Source organism: Belonocnema kinseyi, chromosome 8 (assembly GCF_010883055.1).
Source record: "Belonocnema kinseyi isolate 2016_QV_RU_SX_M_011 chromosome 8, B_treatae_v1, whole genome shotgun sequence".
In the NCBI taxonomy this organism is placed as follows: domain Eukaryota; kingdom Metazoa; phylum Arthropoda; class Insecta; order Hymenoptera; family Cynipidae; genus Belonocnema; species Belonocnema kinseyi.
This window is the reverse complement of record NC_046664.1, coordinates 72,943,751-72,961,424: the sequence shown is the minus strand read 5'-3', so window position 1 is coordinate 72,961,424 and position 17,674 is coordinate 72,943,751. Positions and strand designations below refer to the sequence as shown.

Genomic DNA, 17,674 nt, shown 5'->3' with positions numbered 1-17,674 from the left:
AAAATGTTAATGAAAATAATGGTCAAGAAATTTTGGTAGCAGGAATCAAGCCTAGACTTTCTGGTTACAAACTCGGCCCATTTAACGGCAGGGAATTTTTTAATCCGGTTTTCTTACGAATCTCTTTAAAGTTTATATTATTACTTGAGCATATTATAAGTTTGGTCAATTTTTTGAAATATTATTTTAAACCTTTGTAGAGAGTAAACCTAATGTGATTCATAATTATTTGCTTAAATGTTGCACACTTGCTTAAAATTCATTTTTTTGCCTGGGGCGCATTATTTTTGTTTCAAATTTATCAGTTTGCTTAAAAATATTTTTTAATTAGGTATGAATTAATTTTTGGAACTGGAAATGTAACTACTCCATTTTTGGTAAAAAATGTGTATTTTTAAACAAAAACTTATTTTTTCTAGTTGAAAATTCGTCTTTTATAATGAATTTCACCCATTTTATTTTATCTAAAAGCCTTTCTAATTGAAATATCCACAACTACATTTTTTTCCAAATTAATCTTCTTTTATTGCAAAATTTGTTCTAACTGTTGGAAAAATAAAGCAGTTTGGTAAAACTCCATTTTTTAGTGTTTAAACTTTAGTAGTGCGATTGAACATTTTTCTCTTTAAACACAAATTTCAACAGTTAATTCCAAATTTTATTTTATAATTTAAGGAATTATTTTATGGAATTGAAAATCTAAATATTTCTTTTGTGGTTCAATTAGACTGTTTTTATTTTCAATTTAAATGATTTTTAGGTGAAATATCAACTGTGACATTGATTGTGAAAAATTCTTCTTTTAGGATTAAAAGCTATCTTGTTCAAAATTAACTTTTGTGTTAAAAATTCATATTTTAGGGTTAAAAATAGAATCGTTTTTTAGAAAATAAGTTTTTTCTTTAATTTATCTATTTATTTAACATTTTTATCTTTTTTGGCAAAATATGTAACTGGTAGTTTAAAAATTATGGTATTTTGTTAAAATTTTATCTTTTTTTAGGATAAAGTTAATCTTCTTGGTTAAATTATAATATTTATGTTTGAAAAATCAACTATCTGGTCAAAAATTGAACATTTAATTGAAAATTTAGCTCCTTGGTACAAAATAAACTTTTTTTTAAATTCATCTTCTCGGATTGAAAATAAAACTGTTTTGTAGAAGATTTATATATTTACTTGAAAATTCGCTCTTCTGGGTAGAATATAGATAAGTTTTTTTTCATCTTTTTCATTAAGCATTTAATGTTTCATATATTTTCATTGCAGTCAGCTAGTAGAAAAATGTTTTTTTGAATTTATTTTTTATTCATGAAATGTTTAAAATATTCGATCTTTTTAGCTTCAAAATTAAAATTTTTTTGCTAATGCATCTTATTTATAGAAAATTGACCTTCTTTGTTTTAAATTTAACTTTGTAAGTCAAAAATTTAGATGTCTGTTAAAAAATACAACTATTCTCTTTAAAAATTTTTTTTTCATATTAGCTATTTCGTTTAGAATACCAATTATTCCCTTTTTTATTAAGTCAAAGTAGGCGACGTGCGCCTCGATAAATAGGGTTTAACAGCATTATGTCGTTTAAGTCATTCCCTCCTATACCATTTCTCCTGAACATCTTTCCCCCCTCCTTTGCAACTTGTTTCAACTCGTCTCAAATCTGGTCTTGAATCAAGTCTCAGGCTTCGTCTTGAATCATGTTCCGATCCTCATCTTGAACAATATCTCGAGCCTCGTCTCGAATCATGTATCGAGCCTCGTCTCGAATCATGTCTCGAGCCTCGTCACGAATCTTGTCTCGAAGATTGTCTCAAATCTTCTGTTTTGGTCTAAAATTCAACTCAATATAACAGGAAGAATATTAGTTCCATCTATCATTCCATTTTGTCAGTTATTTCCCTGTTTTTAATCTATAATTTTGGATTTTAGTATAGATTTACAGTCAAAATTTAAAGAACTTATAAACTTAAGGTGCACGTTCTCATTTCCATTATTAAAATTAGTTTCCTTAAACTTATTCCGAAGGTGCTTTTTTGAAAGTAGGCTCTATTCATTCAAGACATGTCACGAAAAGGATTCTTCGAACGTCCATTCGATTGGCGCTACTCTGATTTGAGTGAGGTTTGAGCTCGTTAGGAAGAAAAGGGTTTGCTCTGCGGTATAAAATCTCTCAGTCAGCCCTCCATCACGATTACCTCACCACCTTTCGTAAACGTTTTTGCGATCCTGGGTCGTTTTATTTGTCTGAGAAAAGCGACGATGCCCCTTAAATTTTAAATCGGCCCATAAATTTTATCTATTTCCTTTTTACTGGTTTTCAAGTAGTGTATTTTGGATACAGCTCAATATTTCTTATTTTCTCTGAAGTTTAAAATATATGCTAGAAAGCTTTATTTCATTCTGGTGATAAATAATATTGAAACTAAAATGAATTGAATAAAATAAACTTTTGTAATACTTATAAGAATAGGCTATGCGATTTTAAGTTAAGAATTTTTCAAATAGAACAATAATAATTTTATTATTCATAGCGTCTTAATAAATTTTTTAAATTATTAGTAGGAAATGCACGAGCGCAAATAGCAGGTTCACGTCTCTGGATTTTTCGCCTAAGATTAAAAATATAAACAATTAAAAATTACTATTATTTAACACATTTTGAAATATTTATTTCAAAAGGTTTAAAGAGATTTTTATATACTTTATACAATTCATTTGGAATTCGCCCTGAATTCTTAATTCTGATTTTTTTAAACTCCTTTAAATTCACTCAATTCTACTCAATCCATACTTTATCATTTCCCTTAAATTCCTCTAAATCCACTCAAATTTTACTAAAATCAATGGAATTTTTTTGATTTTTTCAATAATTTCCAATACATCTAAATTGTTCTTCAGACATTCACTTTTTTGGTTAAAAATGAGTAACGTTTTTGTAATTTGGATTCAAGTCACTTGAATTATTCTAAGTTCATTTCAAATTTTCTGAATTCAATTAATTTTTTTATATTTTTACGTTTAAAATGTTCTGTTATTTAAATTGTGCAATTCTCAGAAAATTGATTTTCTTTTTTCAATGTTAGACTTAGAACGGTACATCCAAATTTACATCCAGATTGTTAAATCTTGAACAACAAAAGGTAAATTTTAAACTTGAAGTGGAATGGTTACATTTTTAATTGAAAAAATTAATTTGTAACCGCTCTGATAAATCGACAGAAATGATGAATCTGCCACTGAAATAATAATTTAATTTTATACCTACCAAAAAGATAAATTTTCAACTAATAAGATTAATTTTATACCAAAAAGGATAATTTTACATAAAAAGCATGAATTTTTGAAAAAATAGTTTAAATTTTGAATAAAAAATATCAGTTTTTAACCAAACACTTACATTTTTATCCAAAAATGATACAATCTCAACCAAAAATAGAATGGTCGAATTTTCCGTTAAACATTCAATTCTTAACAAAATCGGCTTTTTAGAAAAATAGTTCAATTTACGGTAAAAAATTCCTGTTCATCGAAAGGAAAAACAAGTTCTCAATCGAAGAACTTATTTTTCAACCAAAGAAATGAATTTTCAATCAGAATGATGAATCTTTAATAAAAATTAAAATTAATTTTCAACAACTGAGCTTATTTTTCAACCAAAAGTAAATTTATTTCTAACCTGAAAGATAAATTTTTAACTAAAATTATAAATATTTAAATTTTAAGCCAAATAGAACAATTTTTAAATAAGGAAATTAACTTTTACAGAAAAAACTCATTTTTCACAAAACAGTCGAATTTTCAACAACATACGTTAATTGTCAATGAAATAAATATATTTTCAATTTTAAAAAATGTACATCCAAATTTTTGAACTTTTAATTAGAAAAGGTCAATTTTCCACCCAAAATAGATAATTTTTCTACTGGAAAAGTTAAATTTTTAGTTAAAAATTGTTTTTCAACAAACTAGTTACATTTATAAAAAGAGATGAATCCAAGAACAAAATTAATTTTTACGAAAAGAGTTCAGATTTTAACAGCAAGCAGTAGAATTTTCAAAAAAAAGGTTAATTCTTAATGAACAAAGTAAAAAATGTATATTATAATTTAGAAATATTTCCTTTTCGAAATACTACTTCTAATCTAAAAGCGTCTTGAAACACTCTTTTTTTAAACTTGGGAAGAAGGAACTTTTAAATTGTGACGAATTTTGATTTGGGATAGGGATTTTTTAAACTCCTTTGTTCTAAATCCCAGTTTTAATTATTTAAAGAAATTCCCATTCAATGTCAAAAATTCCCTATCAAAAATAAAGTTTGATTTGTTTACTGAAACTCCCTGTTCTAAAATAAAAATTATAATTATTTTCACTCATACGCCCTGCAACCGTAGATAAAGTGAAAATTACTTTTCTAAATTGATAACAATTTCTAAAATAACAAAAAATTGAATTTTGCTACGGTCAGAAGTGTATTCCCCGTCTTTCAATAAAATTCCTAGTCGCTTTCCTTTTTCCCCTGGTTATTTCCCGTTCGTTTCCGACTTCCCGCTCAAGACGTTTTCCTGATTATAAATAAATAACATCTAAATATATTTTTTTTTTTGGAGAGCGGATATGTCTAGATAAATTGATAAAAATTCTATTACGAGGCTAATTATTAATGTTTAATTATTATTATTACTAATAACAATAGTTACATAATTGCATGATGAAATGTTTGAAATATTTAACAATCACAATTGTTTATGAAATTAAATTATTTAATTACTTTCGCAAAATAAAGAATAGAAAAATATGAATACAATTTAAACTGTTTTTCAAAATACTCATCTTCCTCATCTTTATATTTAAATTCCCTAATACAGTGAAGCCCTTGAATAGCCCTCCCTTCTATAGCCATTCCGAGAATTGACTCCGCACCGCTGGTAGGTGTAACAGGAGCTGCGCGGGATCCGCAGTTGGCGCTCAGACGAGCATTCAGGCGTGGACAAACAAAATCGGAACGGACTATAATGAGTTAGTGCCCACCCACCTCCAGCCCCAAAATCGGCGCTATAGAAGAGTTTTATTGTAATAGATTCCATTTTTTCATGAATTTTTAAAAAACTAATTACAGTTGCTCTTCTTGTTACTGAAAACTATGCTGTTTCTTTTATATTAATAAAAAGTATTAAGTTTTTAAGGAATTTGAGTATTTTTCTCTACATAACAATGCAAAACAGGCCTGTCTGATCAAAGCGCCATCTTTTGGAGTTATTTGTACTACGAAACCCCTCCGAATACTAAAATAACAACTAGAACATACAACTACACGGACGATGCATAGGGTTGATGCAACGTTATTTCGGCTGGGGCTTCATTTAATGCTAGGATTTCATCGCTTTTTGGGAAAAGCTGCATGTTCGCGGAGGTTAATTGAAATTAATAATCCGTCTGCAATATATCCAGGCGGACTAATGAAATCTTGGTATAATGCTGTAATTAGCACCACAAATGGCGGTAATATGTCATCGCGTGACAATCGACTTCTGCAGTTCTAATAATAGGATCCCTTTTTCGATTCTGCATAAGACTTAAGCTGCCGCAAAGCTTCCTTTTCCCATCAGTCATATTCAGTGATGCAGCCTTCCATAAAATAGGCTCTGCAATTGCAGTCCTTCCTGCTCCATTCCATTTTATTACGCTGAAACTCTTCTATAGCGCCGCTTTCGAGATTGACGGTGGTTGAGAACTAACTCAGTATGGCCCGCTTCATTTTTTTGTTCACGCCTGAGTGCTCGCCTGAGTGACAACCGCCGGCTACGCGCACCCTGCGCAGCTCCTGTTACACCTACCTGCGGCGCGGCGTCAATTCTCGGAAAAGCTGTATAAGGAAGGGCTATTGAAGGGTTTTACTGTTTCACTAGAGATTTTTATTATTAATTGATTATTTTCTTCAAAATAGCATGTTCAATCAAATAGTTGAGTTTTGAGCCAACAAAATGAACTGGCGTTAATGAAGTTGAATTTTCAACCTGGCTATATGCATTTTTTAAGAAAAGTTTATTTTTAGCCAAGAAAGGTTAAAAAAATATTCGAATGTTCAAGAAAATAATTAAATTTTCAAAAAAGTGTTGTGTTTTATACCAAGTACAGTGAATCCCCAATACTGCGCAGGTTCTTAGGGCTGACAGTGGGCCGGGGCCGACTCGATAGAGTACAGCTCCGGATATAAGCACTTTAGCATGTTCACGCCTGATTGACCACCGCACACTGCGTGCACTCCGCGCAGCTCCTTTTATAGCTACCTGCGACCAAACAAAAAGAGAAAGGTAAATTCTTAATTAAAAAGCTATTTATTAAAAGGAAAACAAGTATTAATTTAAAATGTCAATTTTTAATCAAAAATGTAATAGTTACACTTTCACTGAAGAAAATTTATTATCAAACAATAGAAAAATAAATTTGCAATTTGAAGATAAACAGTTAAATTTTTTAACAAAATGAAGATGAAAAGAAAATTAAGTTTAAAGAAAATATTTCAACATTCAACTAAAAAAGTTAATTTGTTACATAAAAGTTCTTTGAAAGAAAAAAATTTCAACAAAACAAAAATAATAGTTTGATTTACAAGAAAATATATTAATTTTTAATCAAAAAGTCTAATTTTCCGTCGAATTAGTAGAACTTTCATTCTGAAATAAAAAATTTCCACCAAGACTATTAATTTACAACAAAACAGAAAACTTCCAATCATAAAGTTTTATTTTCTACTAAATGGTCCAATTTTTAATCTGAAGAGACAAATTTTCTATAAAAAATTTCAATTTGCAATAAAAGATTATATTTCTTATAACCGCAAAGATAATGTTTAAATTTTTATTAAAAAAAATAATTTTCAACAAAAAAAGCTAATTATTAACTATTTGACTTTAAAGATAAAGGACGAATATTTAACAAAATTGTTAAATTCTCAGATTAGTAGATGAGCTTTTAACAAATAATATTAATTTTCTACCCAAATAGAAATGTAAGAGCTATATTTTTAACGAAGAAAATTAATTATAAACAAAAAAAGGGTTTTTCTACATAAAGAAATCAAAAATGCAGCCGAATAGTTAAATCTACAACAAAAAGAGACAACTTTTCAACAAAAAATAGAACAGCTAAATTTGTAGTTAAAATGAGTTTTAACCAAAAATTAAACTATTTATCTTCAAATTAGTTTATTAGTGGCATTTTGAACAAAGTAATTAAATTTTAAACCAAACAGCATGATATTTAACCAAACAAGATGAATTTAGAACCAAAAATATAATTGTAGAATTTTCAGATAAAAAATGAGTTTTGAATTTGAAATTGTAATGATATGAATAAATAATTCTAAAATTGTGTACTTTTAAAGTTTTATTTAAAAGCGTTCAATTCTGATTGCTTCTACGGTAAATTGTTAAAAAAATAAAATAAATATTGTATGGCTATTTTATGTCCCCGATATACCACAAATTTATTTTTTGAAATATAAAGTATCTTTTAATATGGGAAATATTTTATCACAAAATATTGATTAAACTCGATAACTTTTCCGATCAACAATTAGAAAATATTTCTGCAACTATAATATTTATATAAACCTTCTACCAAAATATACAAATTTTAATAAAAAAGTTAAATATTAAGTAGAAATGGATATTTTTTATTTTATTTTTCTGTACTTTCTTGTGGAAAAGTAAAAAAAAGTAATAGTAAAGTACACATTTTCGCAATTTGAAAAATTTTATAACTTTTTATTAATAGTTTTTTAACCTACAAGGAATTACAAAAGACAGGAATACATAACATGCTTAAATTTTGGTTCTCGATGTCTTAAAAAAAATTATTTTTACGTCTATTATTGAGGCAAATAAAAAAATTTTAAAACAGTATATAAGATGTCACAAAATTTGAAATATTGAAAAACAGTACTAAGAATGTTATTAATTCTTGTCGTTAAGTGGAAAAAAATTTCAATTAAACATGCAATATATAAGGAAAAAAAACTTTTGCTATTATAATAAATCATAGATAAAGCAGAAGTTTCAGTTAAAACGAGGTAAAAAAAAAAAAACCTAGATATTCATTATTCATCCTACGTAATTTTTAAGCATACGGAAATTTTTTTAGAAATAATTATAAAAAACTAAAACTATTTTACAAAAATCTACAATTAGGTACAATACATAACAACAAAAATGACAGCAAAAAACAACTTTTGTCTATTACCCGACGAATTTAGTATCTGTTATTTTATATTTTTGTGTTTTCTATTAGTTTTAATTTCCTACAAGAAAATACTAAAAAGTACAACTACGAGAATTTAAATGAATGAGAAATATTTAGAATATTAATATCAGATTATATTAAATTAGGATGTGGAAATGATCGTCTTTTCAAAACTCTTATGTTTATATTTTAAAGGAATGGTAGAATATTAAACAGTAGTCATTTTTATCCAACAATGGTTATTAGAATATTATCTTGTACTATTCAAGCATTCCTATAAATTTGAAACATAGAACCTTTTTTTATAATAATAATCATCTACACATTTTAATTTAAAATTATCTTATTACAATATTTTAATTATTGTCATCCTATTGTTATTTGGGAAATAAAAAATTCTATAAAATACAATTATGGACAAAAAAGTACAAAATTCAACCGAAGGGAAATCAAAAATTTACTGCTCTGTAATTTGTTTTGTAATGCATTGCGTTTATTTGTAGGTTCCTGCAAATTTCCGTTCGATTAAATCTCGGTTTTCACCAATTATATTAGACAGGCCCACAAAAAATAAAAGTGGTCTGAACTTTACATGTAACTAGACTACAAATATTGTTTTCGAGCCGCTGAATCCGAATCCGGCCTCAGAATTTCCCCTAGACTCCATAATCTTCCTCTGGTCCGGGAAAAAAGTGAAAAACTGAGCAAAACTTTAGGTTTCATTTAGGCCTTATTTTTTACAGAAAAGCTGATAATTTTCTTATTTTGAGATGGTAAGTTTATATTTAAAATTATAATTTGTATACAATACCTGAGAATTCCCCTATCCTAGGGGAAAGTTAAATATCGATAATCGACACTTTGAAGTGGAGGAACATTTAAACAAGTACTAAAGAAAAAAAAAAATTATGTCAGCTTTAAACTCAGCTACTAAAAATACGGAAAGGTATCAGCTTCCTCGTAAAAAAATCAAACCTCCGTGAAACCTCAAGTTTTTCTCAATTTTCTACTTTTTCCCTAGGCTAAAGGAGTTCCGAGGTACTTTAAAAAAGTCTACTGTCAAATATAAACTTAGCAATTCAAAATACAAAAATAAATCAGTTTTTCCGTACAAAAATTAGGCCCTCAGGAAACCTTAATATTAGCTCAGTTTTCCACTTTTTTGCCTAAGTTAGAGAAATTCTAAAGCACTCCAGAACAATTCTTTTCTGAGATATGAATTTACCAACTCAAAATATAAACGTAAAACAGCTTTTTTGTGCAAAAATAAAACGTCCAGCACACCTCGAGTTTTTATGAGTTTTGGACTTTTTATCCTAGGCTAGGGGAATTCTCAGGTACTGCAAAAGAATTCGAATGTAGGATTTGAATTTAGCGACTCAAAATACGTAGAAACCGCATTGTTTTATTACCTTTCCTGTGGATAAATATTACTTTCACAGAGCCAGAAACATTCAAAATATTACACTTTTTCTTTAGGACAGGGGAAAATTGTTGTGTCTAGGCGAAATTCTGAGGCTAAATTCGGGTTCATGGTCTCAAAAACGTTTTTTGTTTTTGTAGGCCTATGTTATATTTGATATAATAAACTTTGATTTGTTGATTCGATTTTAGTGCTAATTTTTTTCAGTATTTCTTGTTCTAATTTTATTTCTTGTCGCGTGATTTGATTTTTCGACCCACGTCTGCGAATCGCAATAAAACAATTCATCTCGTAGAAGCTATCCAGTCGTCAATCATTTCCCTAGACGTAGATTCTCCAGAATCGAATGTCTCTTCAGATGACACATGTTTTCGATAACTTTCCGGATCGGGTCCGTAACCCAAACACTATAGTCATTTTTCTACATCTCACTCAGTTTTATGTGTTATCTAAGAAGGAAAGGTTCGAGCCTCACACGCACACATACGCAACTAAACAATTTTATATACATACAAAGCGGACCGAATTCCCAGTGCGGGACAATCGTAAAGCTGCCGATTTAGCAAAGGTCGTATGTGCAAATTCCAGGAACGAATTTCGAAGAAATGCGTGGGTTTGTAGATAGGAAACGCATTCTAGTCACGTGCTGGGTAGGTTCGGTAGATCACAGAGACTTTAGTGTGCTTCCAGGTCGTGCAAAAAAAAAAAATGGCGTACTAATGCCGCCTTGACAAGTGCTGAATTCCTGAGTCGAAGATGTATTTTTTTCACTCTGTTTTATTTCTGATACTGCTTTTTAAATGCTGTTTACTTCTTTATGTTTTAATTTTTTTACTCTTACTGAATTCCAAGGTCATTAAAACCTACGAGCGTGGGGTGAAAAGTTTCTGGCCTGATAAGGAAAAACAACTTTTTTCGTTTTTTTTCACTTCATTTTTCAACAGAGTCTCCCTCAAGACTGATACGTTTCGGATAACGGTGCTCTGATGTAGTGATGCCATTTTTATAGACCGATTCATCAAGTCGCTCAAAATATTCATGTACAGAATCGATGAATACCTCGTTGCTATACAATTTTTTACCTCCAAACCATTTTTTAAGGTTAGGGAACAGATGATATTCGCAGGGGGCCAAATCTGGTGAATATGGTGGATGAGGGAACAATTCCAATTTCAATTCGTTGATTTTAGCCATCGCAACGACAGCGCCAAATTTTCGATTGAAGCAGTCATCTATCTCATTTATCTTTAATCTGCAGTCCTCTATCACCATTTTATAAATTTGTTCGATCATTTCGGGAGTTGCGACCTCATCGGGGCGTCCTGAATGTGGTTCGTCAGAAGTGCTCGTGCGACCTTTCTTAAATTCAGAAACCCACTTTTTAACCTTCGAATCTGAGGGAGAAGAGTCTTTTATTGTGGAATAAATTTCTACTTTAATTTAAAGTGGTCTTAGGAGGTTCGGGTTTACGGCGGGGCAATCAGGGCGAAAGCCCCGGGGTCTTCATAAACCGTGGATTCAACAATTCTATAGCAATACAATTTTCACTGATGATTTTGACTTTATAAGAAAGCACGTAAAGTTTCATTCACTTAAGGACAAAAAAATGTGTATTTTCAAAGTGTTAATTTGTTGTTAAAACATAAAAATAAAATTAATAATCGATATTTATTAATTTCAAGCTCCACTTTTTTCTTGCCCCGGGCCCCCACATACCTTCATCCGGCTCTGGGTGCAATGCCTTTTAAATTTAAGTATTTATTGACCGCACGCTTTTCTAATTTATCCATTTTTGCAGAAACAATCGAGGTGTGTTGTTCAGTAGGCTCTCAAATGTATACTAATAGAGCAGGCGACTTGAAAATTGATATGCAAGCTAGTAAGATATAGTACTATAGAACACAAACTGAAAATTATACCTGCAGGCGCCATCTCTAGGTGAGGCCGGAAACTTTTCCCCCCACCCTCGTTTATACTAGAAAGTTCAGTCAAACCTGGATTTAGTGTCTATGGATTTAATATTTCTGAGAATTGTCGCCGCGCTGTTGGGATAGATAAGAGGAGCTGCGGGGAGATACGCGGTACTTACTCAAGCTTCCCAAAACAGAGAGAGACAAAATAGTTCCGAGACTCTGAATTTAATTTCACGCTCAGTCCCCAAATTGACATTAAATCCAGGTTGGCCTGTATCTGTGGGACTTTATCCTAGGGAAAAGCAAAGCCTTTTAAAGAAAACATCGAGCCCTGATCCCTGCTTCGGAAATCGAACCCGCTATGACTCAATTTCTGGTGTTATTATTTGTGTTATGGTTGCTTAGGACTTTTATTTTACAAAATTCGTTGTTGCTTTAGAAACAATCAATTCAGATTACTACTATTTCCAAGTAAGAAAAGTAATAATAAAAAGTCTGCACGCGTCGCGAGCACATTCCCATCGCGCACTGCGCGCGCAGCTCGCAAGTTTGAGCTCGCCCGGAGCGCTCATTTTTTGAATATCGCGCTTCGCGCTCGGACATTTTTAGACCTTGAGCTTCGCGCCTGGATATTTGTTCTTTGAATTGGGAATGCTAAAATAAAACTTTTTCATAAAGGTCTAAAGAGACCTTTATGAAAAAGTTTTATTGTATTTTATATAGATTGTAGTATTTAAATTGTCTTCGTGTTCTAAATTGAGGTTATGTATATTTTCTGAACTACCTTAGAATAAATAACAAGTGGCAATCTTTTTTCACACATGTTTTTCTATCTCGCGTTTTTATGTTAAAAGTATGATTTTTATTCCATATAAATTATTGTGGATAAAACAAAATATCCTACAAGTCTTCTTTTAGATTTTTTGCGAATATGTAGTATTTTCGCGTAAGATTGGAGTTTTCTATTCTCTGCTATACTACTTTTGATAAATAAAAACAAAATGACGATTCCTATTGAACAATGCTTAAAAGGAATTTTGTAGGATTTTTCAAAATCTATAATTTCTCGTAAAGACTTTTTTTCGTATTTTACGTCGTTTGATTAAAAATTTTAATGTTGTGATTTCAAATTTCAGACAATTTCCATACTTTGTCAATAATAAATAATTATAATGTAGTTAATTATAACAAATTTGTATCTATTTTGGGGTGAACAACTTTCGTCTATCATTTTTTATCGTTTTTCCACAAATTTTTCGTTCTTCTTTTTAATTCAATTTTTTATTATTAAAACCAAAACTACGAATCGTATCAAAAAGTAATTTATAACTTGTAACTTCTATCGTAATTTTAGAAATTTAATTTCTTCCAATGTTATTTTTCACGAGTAAAACAAAAACTATGCGTCCTATCCAGAAGTGATCATTAACACATTTTTAGATCTTTTTGGAAACACATTTTTCTCATTGAAGAAACAAAGTTTTTTTCTCTTGACTTTTTTTATATTGTGCTTTTCAGGACTTAAAATTTGGAATTTTGATTAATTTTTTCAATCTTATAAATGCTATAAATTTGATAATTTTCATTGTATCGAAAAAAGAGATCAGGATAAATTGTTTGGCTTTCAATGTACTGCAAATATCCGTACATAAAAAATTTTAATCTAACAAAAATGAACCAAAAATTTTTGAAATTGCTGTAACTTTCTGAGGTTTTATTCAAAATGACTGGTTTACGAATTTGTCCTTTCTTGCAGGACCTAAAAAAAGCGTGCAAAAGATGGATTTGATCCGTTCACTTTTACGATAGATAAAGGAAAGGTGTTTGGTGAAACATTAATGAAATACTTTATTCAACTTTGGCTACAATATTTAAAAAGCAGTTTTATATATGGATTATTTTTCAAATCGTATAACCCTCAAAACGCTTTTGGTTCACATATTGGTCATAGCTGATTCAATCTAAAAAATGAAAGATGTTTTGAAATTAATTAATGGACTACTTTATTCAACTTTCCTAACAACAGTAAGATACATTTTTATACATGAGTTATTATTTCTTAATCACATAATTGTCAAAACTAAGTTGGAATTCCAGCTAATAGTTTTTTTTTTTCAATCCCTAATCTTCAAAACACTTTTGCATCGCATTTGGGTCACAGTTTATTCTATTCTAAAAAAGAAAAATATTGTGCAATCAATCCATAAAATACTTTATTCAACTTTTACTACAACATTTCAGAGACAGTTTTATGTACATATAAACAATTTTTTTACGCCTGTGGATCTGATGTTGGTGTAACCTATTCTATTCAATCAATTTCAATCAATGAAATACTTCGTTCAACTTTTACTAACGCATTTATGAAACCTTTTTATTTGCACATAGGTTATTTTTTTTTAACTAGCATAATCGTAAAACTACTTTTGGATCATATGTTGATCATAGTTTATTCTATGGTGAAAAAGAAGGATGTTTGGCAGTCAATTAAGGAAATACTTTCTTCAAATTTCACTACAAAATTTAAGAGACAGTTTTATATACGCGTCATTTTTTAAATTCCATATTCGTCAAAACGCTTATGGCTTACATGTTGGTCATAATTCTTTATATTCTAAAAAAGAAAGATGTTTGGCATATTAATCGAAGAAATACTTTGTTCAACTTTTGTTAAAACAGTTTAGAGGAAGTTTTCTATGTCATAGTGCATTCTATTCGAAACAAGAAAGATGTTTAGTAATCATTTAATGAGATAATTTATTTAACTTTTACTGCGGCATTGAGGAGACAATTTTATATGCATATGAACCATTACTTTTTAAATTGCATAGATGTAGAAATGCTTTTGGATCATATGTTGATCACAGTTGATTCTATGATAAAAAAGAAAGATGTATGACAGTCCATCAATAAAATACTTTATTCAACTTTCGCTACAACATTTAAGAAGCAGTTTTATGTACGCGTCATTTTTTCGAATTGTATAATCGCCAAAACGCTTATGGCTAACATATTTTTCATTATTTATTATATGTTAAAAAATAAAGGTATTTGGCCTATCGATCAAAAAAATACTTTGTTCGACTTTTCTTAAACGAGTTTAGAGGAAGTTTTATATAGTTTGGAAATCAATCAAAAATACTTTATTTTAATTTTTCCTACAATAATTAAGAAACAGCTTTATATGCATTGAAACCCATTTTTTTAAAGTCTACAGTCGTAAAAATGTGTCTGGATCATATGTTGACCATAGTTCATTCTATGATAAAAAAGAAAGATGTGTGGCAGTAAATTAATAAAATACTTTATTCAACTTTCGCTACAATATTTAAGAAGCTTTTTTATATATTGATAATTTTTTTAATCGCATAACCGTCAAAACGCTTGTGGATAATTTGTTTTCATAATTTATTATGTTCTTAAAAAGAAAGATATTTGGCATATCAATCAAAGAAATACTTTGTTCGACTGTTGTTAAATGAAACAGTTTTATATGCATGTGAACCGTTATTTTTTAAATCGCAAAATCGTCAGGACGCACTTGAATCATGTGTTGCTTACAATTCCATTCTAAAAAAAGGATGCAGGTGAAACAAATGATAAAATATTTTATTTAAATTTCCCTATAAAATTCTAGACACAGTCGTATATATACTCAAAACGCTTCTAGATCATATGTTGGTGATAGTCTATTCTACTTGAACAAAGAAAGCTTTATGGAAATCGACCATAAAAAAATATATTCAGCCTTATTTTGAACACTCAAGAGACAGTTTTATATATGGGTCAATTTTTTTAAATTGCACATTCGTCAAACCAATTTTTCCAAATTGGCGTCACATCTGGAACAAGGCTTCAAATACAGACTTCATATTCTTTCCTATATTGTCCTCTCTTCGCTTATTTCTTGTCTTTCTCTTAAATGCGATCTAAATTGAAAATTTTATGTATTTTTGGTTAAAAGCTATTTTTTGTCTTAAACTCTAATCTTCTTTTTGGTTTAAACCCTATAATTAGATATATTTTAATTTTCCTTAAAACAAAATATTTGGTAGGAAAAGCATAATTTTCTTATCAGAAATTCAACTAGTTGGTTGATAGTTGAACTATTTCATTAAAAATATATTTTATTCGTTGAAGGTTGAACCGTTTTGTTAAAAATTCTTTTTTTTATTGAAAATTAATTTTTCAGCTGAAAAGTAAACTGCATCATTTTCAATGGAAAACTGATTGCTCTTAGTTGGAAAGTAAACTATTTGGTTGAAAAATCCCTCATGTATGTTAAAACTTCATCTATTTTGGATGAAAATTACCATTTTTGTAGAAAATTCAAGTTCTTTATTGAAAGTTAAACTTTCATGTTAACAATTTTTTTATTAATCAAAGATGCTTCAAATATCTTTGTTAGACAATTGAATTATTTTGTTAAAGATTAAATTCATCTTTTTAATCAAAAATAGTTTTTTGGAACTGCATATTTAACTTATATTCTAGGGTTGAAATTTCACCTGTTTTCTTGATTATTCATTTTTTTAGGTTAAAAGTTTTATTATTTTGTTATAAAATTTAACTATTTGTTGGAAAAATAATTTCTTTTGTTGGAAATTTGTCTTTTTATTTTAAAATTTCTTCTATATTGATTGAGGATTGAAATAATTTTTATAACATTCTTCTCTTTTCTTTGATTTTTTTGTGTAAAATGCACATTTTTAACTTGAAAATTCAAATCTTGTTTCAAAAATAAAAATATTATCTTAAAAATTTAATTATTTTGTGGAAAATAAATATATTTTTTTAATTATCCGTTCAGATCCAAAGTTGCAGTATTTTGTTAAAAATTTGTCTTTTTGTATAGAAAAAAATGTATTTTTGGATAGAAAATTTATATTTTTTTGATGGAAGTACAATACTCTTGTTGAAAATTTGCATTGTTTTCAATATCCACCTTTTTTGATTGAAGATTAAATTATTTTTGATAAAATTTGTATTGTTTCGTTGAATTCAACTATCGTTGATTAAAAACTTAAATTCTTTATGGTTAAGATGTAAAATAGCACTTTTCTGGAATATAAGTATTTTTGTATTAAACATATTACTAGGTATTTGAGAGTTAATCTGTTTTGTTAAAAATACCCCTTTTGCTGCAGATGCGTAATTTTTATTAATAATTTATATCTTTGGTGGAAAATTTATCTTTTGCATTAAAAAATTTAACTATTTGGTAGAAAATACACTTTTTTCACTTGAGAATTAAACTATTTTTATTAACAATAATCTTCTTTATTCGTGAGGTTAACTTTTTTTTATTAAATTTGTTTTTCGGAAACCAAAATTCCTCCCATTGTGTAGAAAATCCAAGTGTGTTCCGCAAAATTCACCTTTTTGCTTTGAAAGTTTTAATATTTGGTAAAAAATGGAACTGTTTTTGGTATAAGTTTAATTTTTTGATACTTTGATTATTTGGTTCCATATTTATCTTTGTATGTTAAAAATTCAAATCTGCAATTGAAAATAAAAATATTTTGATCAAAATTGAATTTTTTTGCGAAAATGAAACTATTTTTTTGAATATCCGTTCAGGGCAAAATCTCAAGTATTTTGTTAAAAAGTTGTCTTTTTGGATTGAAAAATCGTCTTTTTGGATTAAAAATTTATCTTTTTGGTTGAAAATGAAATTCTTCTGTTGAAAATTTGTCTTGTTTTGAATATTTATCTGTTTTGGTTGAAGATCAAATTATTTTTTTATACAATTCGTATTTTTTCGTTGAATTCAACTACCGTTAATTAAAATTTTAAATTCTTTACGGTTAAAATATCAAATAACAGTTCTTTCTAACAATAAGTCTTTGTCGATTAAAAATATTACTAGATGGTTGAGAGTAATCTGCAGATTCGTAATTTTAGTTAAAAATTTATCTTTTCGGGGAAAAATCTATATTTATCATTTATAAATTCAATTATTTGGTTAAAAATGTACATTTTTATGTTGAAAATTCATTTATACAGTCTGTCAAGTTAAAGCGTGGGTGGCTTTACTCGCAGTCGGTAAGGTGTATCGACATGATTTTGGTGTCAAAATATTAAGAAGAGCTCCCTC

General features: G+C 28.7%; 1 protein-coding gene across 1 annotated transcript in view; it reads right to left on the bottom strand.

Annotated features, from left to right (window-relative positions):
* Positions 1-5,481: 5,481 nt before the first annotated feature.
* LOC117178540 overlaps positions 5,482-17,674 on the bottom strand; it is a 16,484-nt gene continuing 4,291 nt past the window's right edge. Inside the window, exons 2-3 of the mRNA XM_033369968.1 lie at positions 10,747-11,058; positions 5,482-5,660 (exon numbers count right to left, since the gene is read on the bottom strand). Coding sequence (XP_033225859.1) covers positions 5,482-5,660; positions 10,747-11,058 — 491 coding nt within the window. The remainder of the gene's footprint in view (positions 5,661-10,746; positions 11,059-17,674) is intronic.